Source organism: Equus asinus, chromosome X (assembly GCF_041296235.1).
Source record: "Equus asinus isolate D_3611 breed Donkey chromosome X, EquAss-T2T_v2, whole genome shotgun sequence".
Classification (NCBI taxonomy): domain Eukaryota; kingdom Metazoa; phylum Chordata; class Mammalia; order Perissodactyla; family Equidae; genus Equus; species Equus asinus.
The window spans coordinates 29,642,456-29,654,472 of record NC_091820.1 but is presented as its reverse complement, the minus strand read 5'-3'; the positions used below and the strand labels follow the sequence as shown (position 1 = coordinate 29,654,472).

The following is a 12,017-nucleotide window of genomic DNA, read 5'->3' as shown; positions in this document are numbered from 1 at the left end:
TAATGAGAGGTTAGATAAAGCAAATATAGTAGCATTCAACAACGATCTCCTTCAATGTAAAAAAAAGAGAGAAAATAAAATTGTATTACTATTATTATCATTATTATTATTATTATTACTATCATTAGTTTGTTACAGTGAAGTCTGGTAAGACCTCTGTATATCATGTTGGTCATTTCATCTTTCAAAATTTCAGGTTTTTAGGGGCTGGCCCTGTAGTCTAGTGGTTAAGTTCAGCAGACTCTGCTTCAGCAGCCCAGGTTCAGATCCCTGGTGCATACCTACACCACTCATCAGCTATGCCGTGGCAGCGACCCACATACAAAATAGAGCAAGAGTAGCAGAGATGTTAGCTTAGGGTGAATCTTCCTCAAAAAAACAAACAAAAAACAAATTAAAAAAATTTCAGGTTTTTAATATAGCATATTACCTGAAATGTTTATCCTGCTCTCCAGACCTGATACTTGCAATTCGGTCGTTGGGAAAGGCTATCAGTGCATCCTTCATTGCCTTTTTACTTGAGCGATGATCGTGAATGTGTGTCATGGCTGACTGAAGCACTGCGACAGGTAAACAGTCCTTGTATTTTGCCAAGTCTTTGATGACAAACTGTCCCGTAGGATTACTGACCAAAGGGGATATACCTTTTATAGAATTGGATATTAGGTTTAAAAATGGCTTTTTGAATTTCAGCTCTCCAAATAATATCCATGAACTAATACACTAGGCCAGTGGTTCTAACTTAAAGTGAAATCCTTAAACACATTCAGAAAATGCAAATAACTCATTTAACAAATGGATCTACACAAAACAATTTAGCAAAATAATGCATGCATAAAAAATAAAACATAGTAACTTGAAGGAGTGGGTTGGCCCAATGAAACAAGTTTTTATAGGTTAAAGAGGGTTGAATATTAGCAATTTCACATGGTTCGATGTATAAAAGATAACTCAGGACTAGACGAAACAGCAGCAACAGGAAAATCCATGAAATGGTCAAAACCAGTTTATATTATAGACTCAAACAAAAAAGTAGAAGAATAAAACATAAAAACCATTAAAATTTTTAATAAATTTTATAGATCACTAAACCATTGCTATTCAAAGTGTGATCCTCAAAATGGCAGCATCAGCATCTATGGGGAACGTGTTAGAAATGCAAATCTTTGGGCTCCAACAAAGACCTACTTAATAACCAATGCTAGGATGCAGGCCAGTGCTATCTCTTTGAACAGGCCTTCTAGGTAATTATGATCCATTCAAAAGGTAAGAACAACTACATTAGACCACATTTGATATATATAGCTAAGCAATTAGTATATTAATATAATCCTATATTAACCTAAAAACAAAAAGGTAAGCCTCCACAAGAGCTTACCAGGATTAATTTTCATCACAACTTTCTTAGTGGAAGGTTTGCAGACACTGTTGAAATGTAAATATATTTGATGAAAAGGTTTCATCGATGACTTCAAATTTTCATCTGCTACTAAGCCAATAATTTCTAGCAATTGCTTCACTTTAAAGACTCCAACTTGATGTGGAATGAATGAACATGTCACATTCTAAAAAAAGAAGAAAAGTAACCAATTGCTATAGGCTGAAATGTTTGTGAACCGTCAAAACGCATATGTTTAAACCTAATGCCCAATGTGATGGAATTAGGAGATGGGGTCTTTGGGAGGTGATTAGGTCATGAGAATGGAGACCTCCTGAATGGAATTAGTGCTGTTATAAAAGAGGCCCCACAGAGCTCCTTAGCTCCTTCCACCATGTGAGATACAATGAGAAATGTCCAACCAGAAAGAGGGCCCATATCCAACCATGCTGGCATCCGAATCTGGGACTTCCAGCCTCCAGAACTGTGGGAAATAAATTTCCGTTGTTTATAAATTATGCAGTCTATGGTATTTTGTTACAGCAACCCAAAGGGGTTAAGAAAACAATACTGAACTGTTAGGAAAAAATAAAAAGCAAATCCAAAAATATTGTGTATAAAAATTTTAAGGAAAGCTAGTTCATCATGGTGATATGAAAGTCTTTAAAAATATCACACACAGTATTTTAAGATATACATTATTGGAAATTTATGTAAGAAAAAATTAAGAATAATGGCACTTAAGCGCTTTCAGAATGGCAGATTAAGGACCTCGAAAAATTTACTCCTCTACACACAGAAAGAGAAAACTAGGAAAATTTTCCAAATCAACTTTTCAGATATTTGAAAATTACCTAAAAGCTTGCAAAAATCCACCAAGTATTTATTTAAGAAAAAATGGCTGAATCTGTGAGTGAATAACAGGCTTTGTGGCGTTTTTACTCGCTACAATCCCTTCCTCCTATTCCCAGCTTTGAGCCCTCCTTGAAAGACAACAGCATTGCAACTATGGTAGCTGTGAAAACTATTAGCCTAGCAGCAGCCAGTGAGGGAGAAGAATGGGTTTGAAGCTCCCCCAAAGCCCCATCCCCAGAGAACTGTCCCTATTTGCCCTGTCCGGAAGCTAGCTGAAAAGTCTATTATGAGGGCATGTCTTTAACTGACCTGATTCAGAGCTCACTCTGTGTAAACAACTCCTGCTGGTCCCCTCCCTCCCTACCCCGCAAGAAATAAAACACAGTGGCAATTGCTGAACATTACAACCTGAGATAACATGACCATTTAAGGCTAATAAGAGACTAAACAAAAAAAAGAAAGACAGAAAAAGAAAACAAATGCAAAATATTCAGAGCGTATTTGAAGAGCACTGACATGTTCTTGGGAATCTAGATTGCCACACACATGTGAGGATATTGTACATGCCCAGGAAGGTTTGAGAAAGTGCTAATCTGTCACCTCTGGTTGACTCTGAGACTCTGTACAAGGAGGAATCGAAGGCCAGAAAGAGTTGTAAACTAACTGACTCAGCACTGAAGACATGCCGCATCCAACACACTTACACAGAGGTACTTGGCAAAGGCTGTGAGACTTGATTCAAGGAATTTAAGGGAATCTCTGCCTAATCATTAGCTGACCACTAAATTAACTAGGCAGACACCTGATTGGTTGCACACAACAAAGCAAATAACCTTTACAGAATTAATCCAGAAAGTCACTAAACAAACAAAACAACAACAACAAACAGCAATGACAATAAATCCTGGGGGAGATTTGATTTCCAGAGTTGACAAATTATATTATTTAGAATGCCCAGCTTTCAACAAAAAATTATGGGACATCCAAAGATATAGGAAATTACGACCAATACACAGGAAAGATGCAGTAAATAGAAGCTGCCCCTGAGGAAACCCAAATGTTGAACTCACTGGACAAAGAGAATAAGTCAATGATTATAAATATGTTTAAAGGACAAAAGGAAAACTTGTCTAGAGAATTAAAGGAAGTATGAGAACATCTCCTCACAAATAGAGAATATCAATAAAGTACAGAAATTGTTAAAAAGAACAAAGAGAAGGAAATATGGGAAACTTGCAAATACATGGAAATGAAACAATACACTCCTAAGTGACCAATGGGTCAAAGAAGAAATCTCAGGGGGAATTAGAGAATACTCTGAGATAAAGGAAAACTAAAACACAACATACCAAAACTTATGGAATTCAGCAAAAGCACTGATTAGAAGTAAATTTACAGCTGTGAACACCTATATTAGAAAAAGACAGAGGCCTTTAATCAGTAACCTAAACTTCCACCTGACAAAATAGAAAAAAGGAGAGCAAAGTACACCCAAAGCAAGCAGAAGGAAAGGAATAATAAATATAAGAGCTGTAACAGATGAAATAGAGAATAGAAAACAATAGAGAAAATCAACAAACCTGAAACTACGTCTTTGATATGATCGACAATATAGGAAAAATCTTTAGCGCGACTCGCTAAGCCAAAAATAAGAGAAGACTAAATTTACTAAAATCAGAAATAAAAGAGAAGACATCACTTTACATCAATAAAAAGGAGTATGAGGGGCTATGATGAACAACTGTATGCCAACAAATTAGATAAGCTAGATGATATGGACAAATTCCTAGAAAGATGCCAACTGTGGAAATTGATTCTAGAAGAGAGAGAAAATCTGAAAAGTCCTAGGATAACAAGAGACCGAATTAGGAATTTTAAAACTTCTGACAAAGAAAATCCCACAATTGGAAGGCTTTGATGGCAAATTTTACTGAACATTTAAAGAAGAATTAGCACCAATTCTTCACAAACTATTCCAAAAATTAAAGTGGAGAGAACACTTTCCAATTCATTCTATGACACCAGTTTTACTCTAATGTTAAAACCAAAGACATGTAAGAAAAGAGAACTACAGACTAATGTCTCTTATGAATATATATGCAAAACTTCTCAACTAAATACTATCAAATTGAATCCAGCAACACATACAAAGGATTATTCACTATGTACAACTGTGATTTATCCCAGGTTTATCTAAATATGTATTTATTTATCTAAATATCAATCAATGTAGTACACCATCTTAATAAAATAAAGGACAAAAACCACATTATCATTTTAATAGACACAGAGAAAGTATTTGAGAAAATACAATACATTTTCACAATAAAAACACCAAAAACACTTGGAACAGAAGAGAACTTCAAGTTTATAAAAGCAATCTATGAAACACCCACAACTAACATCACACCTAATGGTGAAAGACTAAACGCTTTCCCCTTAGATTAGGAACAAGACGAAACATCCTCTCTTGTCACTTCCATTTAATACCATGATGGAGGTTCTAGCCAAGGCAATCAGGTAAGAAAAAAAGAAACAAAATCCATCCGGGTTAGAACAGAAAATGTAAAATGATCTCTATTCATGGATAACATGATTTTATATCCCAAAGAATCCACTAAAAACTATCAGAACTAATAAATGAGTTCAAGGTTGCAGGATACAAGGTCAACGTACAAAAATCAATTTCATTTCTATACACTGGCAATGAAGCATCCAAAAATTAATTTAAGAATACAGTTTCATTTACATAGCATCAAAAAGAATGGAATACTTAGGAATAAATTTTTTAAAAGAATTGCAGGAATTGTACACTGAAAACTGCAAAACCCCATTGAAAAGAATTTAAGATATAAAATAAATGGAAAGATATCCTATTTTCATGAATTGTAAGACTTAATATTGTTAAGATGGCAATACTCCCAAATAGATTTACAGATTCAACACAATTCCTATCAAAATCCCAGCTGCTGGGGTTTTTTTGGCAGAAATTGGTAAGCCAATTCTAAAATTATATGGATTTTCAAGGATCCCAAAATGGTCAAAAATATTCCTTCAAAAGAGCAAATTTGGAGGATTCACATTTTTCAATTTCAAAAATTACTACAATGTTCATCAGTACATTGTGATACTGGCATAAAGATAAACATGGATAAACAGAATAGAATTGTGAGCCCAGAAACAAACTCTTACATTTACGGTCAATTGATTTTTCAATGAGTCTGCCAAGATCCTGGGATAACTGGACGTCTATATGTAAAAGAATGAATTTGGACCTCTAAATAACACCATAAACAAAAATTTAAATGTATGACCTAAAATTCCTAGGGGAAAATATAGGAGTAAATCTTAATGACCTCAGATAATCTATGACTACTTCAATATGATATGAAAAGCACAAGAGACACAAGAAAAAAATAGATAAACTGGACTTAATCAAAATTTAAAACTTTGTACTTCAAAGGACACTAGCAGGAAAGGGAGAAGATAACCCACAAAATGGGAGAAAATATTTGCAATTTATATATACAATAAGGGACTTGTATCCAGAATACATAAAGAACTCTTGCAGTTCAACAACAAAAGGACAAATATCCCAATTAAAAATGGCTAAAGGATATTGTAGTAGTTTCCCACTGTTGTGATAATGAATTATGAACAACTTTGTGGGCTAAAACAACTCAAATTTCTTATCTTATACTTCTGTAGGTCAGAAGTCTGACTCAAGTCTCAATGGACTAAAATTAAGATTTTAGCAAGACTATATTAATTTCTGGAGGCTCTAGTTGAGAACCCATTTCATTACCTTTTCCAACCTTCTAGAGGCCATCACATTCCTTGGCTTATCACCCTCCCCTTCCATCTTCAAAGCCAACAGTGGATGTTCAAGTCTTTCTCACATCACATCACTCTGATAGTGACACTTTTTCTGCCTCCTATTTCCATTTCTAAGGACCCTTGTGATTATATTGAGCCAACTCAGATAACCTAGGCTAATCTCCCTATTTAAGGTCAGCTGATTATCAACATTAATCCCAATTAAAACCTGAATTCTCATTTGCTAGGAAACATCACATATTCACAAATTCCAGAAATCATGATAGGGACATTTTTAGGTGGCCATTATTCTGCCTATCATAGACATGAATAAACATTTCTCCAAAGAAGATACACAAATGCACAATAAGCACATGAAAAGACATTCATCATCATTAGTCACTGGAGAAATGTAAACGAAAACCACAATGACATGCCACCTTGCATCCCCTAGGATGCAAACTATAAAACTGCTAGAAGAAAACATTGGGAAAACACTTCTTGACACTAGTCTTAGTGACAAATTTTTGGAAAAGACTTCAAAAGCACAGACAACAAAAGTAAAAATAGACAAGTGAGATTGCATCAAACCAAAAAGCTTCTGCACAGCAAAGGAAACAATCAACACAGTGAAGAAACATCTTATGGAATGGGAGAAAATATTTGTGAACCATATATCTACTAAGGGATTAATATCCAAAATATATAAGGAACTCCTACAGCTCAACAGCAAACAAACTAATAATCAGATTAAAAAATGGGCAAAGGACCTGAATAGACATTTCTCTAAAGAAGACATAGAAATGGCCAACAGGTACATGAAAAGGTACTCAACATCACTAATCATCAGGGAAATGTGAATCAAAACCTCAGTGAGATATCACTTCAGATCTGGTGTAATGGCAATTATCAAAAAGACAAAAGATAACAAGTACTGGCGAGGATGTGGAGAAAAGGGAACCCCTTGTTTACTGTTGGTGGGAGTGTAAGTTGATACAGCAATTAGGGAAAATAGCATGGAGGTTCCTCAAAAAACTGGAACTATCACATGATCCAAAAATTAGAAATAGAACTACCATATGATCCAGCAGTCTCACTCCTGGGTACATACCCAAAGGAAATGAAACCAGTATCTCCAAGAGATATTTACACTCCCATGTTCGTTGCAGCATTATTTGCAATAGGCAAGAGTCAAAAACAATCTAGGGGATGGCCCTGTGGCTGAGTGGTTAAGTTCTCACACTTTGCTTTGGCAGCCCAGGGTTTCATTGGTTTGGATCCCGGGCGCAGACCTAGCGCCGCTCATCAAACCATGCTGAGGCGGTGTCCCACACAGAGGAACTAGAAGAACCTACAAATAGGATATACTACTGTGTACTGGAGGGTTTTGACGAGAAAAAAAAAGGAGAGGAAGATTGGCAACAGATGTTAGCTCAAGGTCAATCTTCCTCAAAAAAAAAATCTAAATGTTCATCAATGGGTGAATGGATAAACAAAATATGGCATGTGTTTATATATATAGACGCAATGGAGTATTATTTGTTCTTAGAAAAGAAGTAAATCCTGTCATTTGCAACAGCTCAGATGAACCTAGAGGACATTATGCTAAGTGAAATAAGCCAGACACAGAAAGACAAATGCTACATAATCTCACTTATATGTGGAATCTAAAATAGTCAAACTAATAGAAGGAGAGAGCAGAATGGTGGTTGCCAGGAGGAAATAGGAAGATGTTAGTCAAAGGGTACAAAATTTTAGTTATACAAGATGACTAAATTCTGGAGATTCAATGCACAGCATCGTGACTATAGTTAACTATATTGTATGCTTGAAATTTGCTAAGAGGGTAAATCTTAGGTGTTCTCACCATTAAAAACAAATCATAACCATGTAAGGTGATGAATATATTAATTAGCTTGATTGTGGTGATCATTTCACAATGTACACATATATCAAAACATCAAGTTGTACACCTTAAATATATACAATTCCTATTGGTTAATTATACCTCAATAAAGCTGAGGGGGAAAAATAGAATATTGAGAATAAAATTGGGGAAGTGTACGGCAAATATAAACTGTTTATTTACTGCCACATCCCTTCAGAGCACTTTGATCTGTATTAAAATTTCTGAAGTTTCTTTTTGTTTTATTATACACTTTGTTTCTATAGTAGAAAACACATACATATATACACGCATACATACATACAAAAGCCTGTCCATACAAAAACTTATACATGAATATTTATAGCAGCCATTATTCATAATAGCCAAAAGGTGGAAACAACTCAAATGCCCTCAAGTGATGAATGGGTAAACAAAAGATAGTATATCCATATGTTGGCGCCCAGGGTAGGCCACCCCAAAATATCCCACAATAGCATATTGATTATTTTGAATTCAAGTTACTTGAGAAGCAAAAAGCCATTCCGACCCTCCTGTCTGTGTTCCCCTGAAAGCAGGCAATAAATCTCCTGTGTGGAAAGTGCTCTCCCCACATCCTTATCACCAGAGCTAGGAATTCAGGGCTGAGAAGCCTGCGTAAACAAGCCTTGCTAATTTACTACCTCAAGCCTAAACTCTGCTTAAATTCCTCACTATTTATGCACCTCAAATCTAAGTTTCTTTGTCCTGTCAATTCTTCACAAATTTATTGTTTCTTTGTGTAAAAGGTCTATATACTGCCTGCTTTGTTCACTCTCTGAGCATCATTTCTTTATGCTCTCTACTACATACATAGTAAACTGGGTTTTCTCCTGTTAATCTGGCCTTGTGTCAATTTTGTTATTAGTCTGGCCATAAGAACAAAAGAAGGGAAGAAAAGGGATTTTCCCATGCCCTGACACATACAATGGAATATAATTTGGCCATAAAAAGGAATGAGGTACTGACACATACTCCAACATTGATGAATCTTGAAAATATTATGCTAAATCAAAGAAACCAGACACAAAGTCCACAATTATGATATTTATATGCAATGTCAAGAACAGGGAAATTCATAGAAATAGAAAATAGATTAGTGTTTGCTAGCCGCTGAGGAATAGGGAGCAGAGGGTGAGACAGATAATGGACGTGGTGTTTCTTTGTGGGGTGATGAGAATGTTGTGGAATTAGTGCTGATGACTGCACAACTCTGTGAAAATACTAAATACCACCAAACTGTGTACTTGAGATGTGTGAATTTTATGCTATGTGAATTATACTTCAATAAAGCTGGTATTGAAAAAACAGAATAATCTTACCACACTTCTAAGCAGTCAAAGACTATTTGACCAGCCTGTGGAAGTCAAACATCTCCAGTGTCCCCCGACATTTCCTACATTCACTTTTTATAATTCAAAACTTACTAGGGCTAGAGAAATCCAGAAATGCAGAGGGTTAAAAATTGTATTAGGAACTCAGCTATCACATACATTTTGAAAGATGTGCATGCTACTGGAGAAAATGAATTGAATTGGTAGGTTTAAGAGACTTGAAGTAAAGGAAGTCTAGGAAGTGATTAAAAGTTTCTGCATGATGTGGTTAACTCCTGTTATTTTATGAAGACTGATTAAATCTATCCAAACTTGAGGGGAGTTGTCATTCTAATGAAACAGGAAGAGTTATAAATATGAGCTGCATGCATTTAAACATGTAAACAAGAGTTCTTGACTGCAATTAGGAGCAAGCTTCCATTGATAACTTTATGAACCATATCACTATGCACTGGAGAAAAGATGAAGAACCTGAGGTGAAACTGAAAGCATTCATGTTGGCTACTGTTTAGAGCAAGGCTTGGCAAATTCTTTCCACAAATTGCCAGACAGTAAATATTTCAGGCCCTACGGGCCATACAACTCTCTCACAACTATTCAACTCGGCCTTTGTAGCATGTATGGGGGACGAGAGTTTGCCACCCCAAAATGCTTCTCTCTGGAATGATTATTTTTGGGAACAAAAGACTCAGGAAGAAACTCTGACCTTCCCTCTAACTGCCTAAAAGATTCAAGATAGAATGCCTGTCCCAGGAAGGATCCATCACCATAGAAAACTCTAGGTGTAATAGATAGGAAGGCACTAGCAAGTCCATTTTTATCCAAGTTCTCTCTCCAGTCTCACTGTCTATGATGGCCCATCAAACATCTGTTTACCAAACATTTGCTTTTCCATCTCCATGTAAATTAGCTTCCTCCCCTTTGAAGTCCTAACCACTACCCACAACACCCTCCTTTGTCTTTAGCTGAAAATGGTATTTAAGGTGGTGGCTTTGGCCATTTTGGCAAGGTACTCAATTTTACGTGTCACTAAACTTTGTTTTTCCCCTGTTAATCTGTCTCATGTCAATTTCATTCTTAGACCAGCCAGCGGGACCTAGAGGGTAGAGGAATAGTTCTTCCTCCCCTACATGTGCAAGCAGCCACAGACAGTAGGCGAACAAATAAGAATGGCTATGTTCCAATAACAGTTTACTTTAAAAAAAAAAAAGGCAGGGGCCAGCCTGGTGGTGCAGTGGTTAAGTGCGCATGCTCGCTTCGGCGGCCGGGGGTTCGCTGGTTCGGATCCCAGATGCAGACATGCTGTGGCAGGCATCCCACATATAAAGTGGAGGAAGATGGGCACAGATGTTAGCTCAGGGCCAGTCTTCCTCAGCAAAAAGAGGAGGATTGGCAGCAGTTAGCTCAGGGCTAATCTTCCTCAAAAAAAACAAAAGGCAGCAGGCCAGATTTGGCCTGTGGACTATAGTCAGCCAACTCCTGGTTTAGAGGATCTGGGAAAGAGTTATCCGAATAGAGAGAAAGAGAAAACCAGCCCCTGACATCCAGAAGCTGGCCTTCTGCATCCAGAAGGGATGCCTCTGGGCTCAAGTTTTCTGCTCTGCACCAGCAGTAGGAGGCCTAGGCCAGTTAACTATTGTCAGTTTCAAATTTGAAAATTCCACTCAATCTTCAGGGTCTGGCTCATATGTTACTGTCACTATCGGATGAAGCCCTTTCCACCTGGCTGGAAGTAAACACACTGTGCTCTGAGTTTGCATATCACTTTGTTACAGATCTCAACATATTTTGCATTCTTCTTAAACCCTACCTATTTGTATCTACATCTTACACTTCAGTAATGCATTAAAAAACTCTCACCAGGCAGAGCGTTCGGGGGAAGGAGGCAGCATCACTGTCTGCACCAACCAGGCCACGCACGTGCTGCCCTCAGCGGAGGTGCTGGGTGGTGTGGGCTGCATCCTGGCCAGGCTCCTGTTGCATCCACGCCACCTTAGCGCTCTGCTTGCCGGGAGCGGGGCTCATGTTGGGAGCGGGAATGCGTCTGCAGCCCGCCTGCTGCCTGGGCCACAAGACACAAAGCCCACTAGCCATGCTGCGCAACAAGATGGTGGGGCGTGTCCCTGCTAGGCCAGCTGCTGGGCTTGTACAAATCCACCCAGGACTACAAGCACCTCTGCCAAGACCTGAGCCTATGGCCAGGACCTGTCATCCTCCTTGCACTCAAACAGCTCCCACCCACCTGATGCTGGCCCCCACTACCCACCCGAGGCTGGCCTATCTGATGACAAACCCTTGATGCCAGCCTGCCTGAGGACCAGGCACCCATTACCAGGTCCCAGAATCACAATGCCTATGACCAGTGGCGGCAGGGCACCTTCCACATCAGCCTCTGAAGAGCTGGGGGGATGGGGAAGGCATGCACCTCTCAGCAAGTACTCAGACCATAGTGCCTGGTTTGCCCCACACCACCTCACCTCACAGAGGGGCAAGGCCTGAACCCCTCAGAGGGAAAACTGCCAACTGCCTCTCTCCTGTCTTGGGTTAGCGAGCACTGGAGTGGGCGCCTGAGCTACAGACCCTGCCCATGGCATTGGACCTCCACTTCCATATGTGTGCACCCCCAGCTTGGCCAACCTTCAATCTGGGAGTGGGGGCTGAAGAATCTGGCACTCCCCTTGGTGTCTCTGGGCTTGGGAGGAGTGCCTGG

General features: G+C 38.3%; 1 protein-coding gene across 2 annotated transcripts in view; it reads right to left on the bottom strand.

Annotated features, from left to right (window-relative positions):
* The window catches only part of CFAP47 (cilia and flagella associated protein 47), a 423,199-nt gene that overhangs the window by 387,413 nt on the left and 23,769 nt on the right, over positions 1–12,017 (bottom strand). For both annotated transcript variants that reach the window (XM_070502678.1, XM_070502679.1), the window contains exons 9-10: positions 1,379–1,565; positions 431–644 (exon numbers count right to left, since the gene is read on the bottom strand). In XM_070502678.1, the coding sequence (XP_070358779.1) occupies positions 431–644; positions 1,379–1,565 (401 nt within the window). The remainder of the gene's footprint in view (positions 1–430; positions 645–1,378; positions 1,566–12,017) is intronic.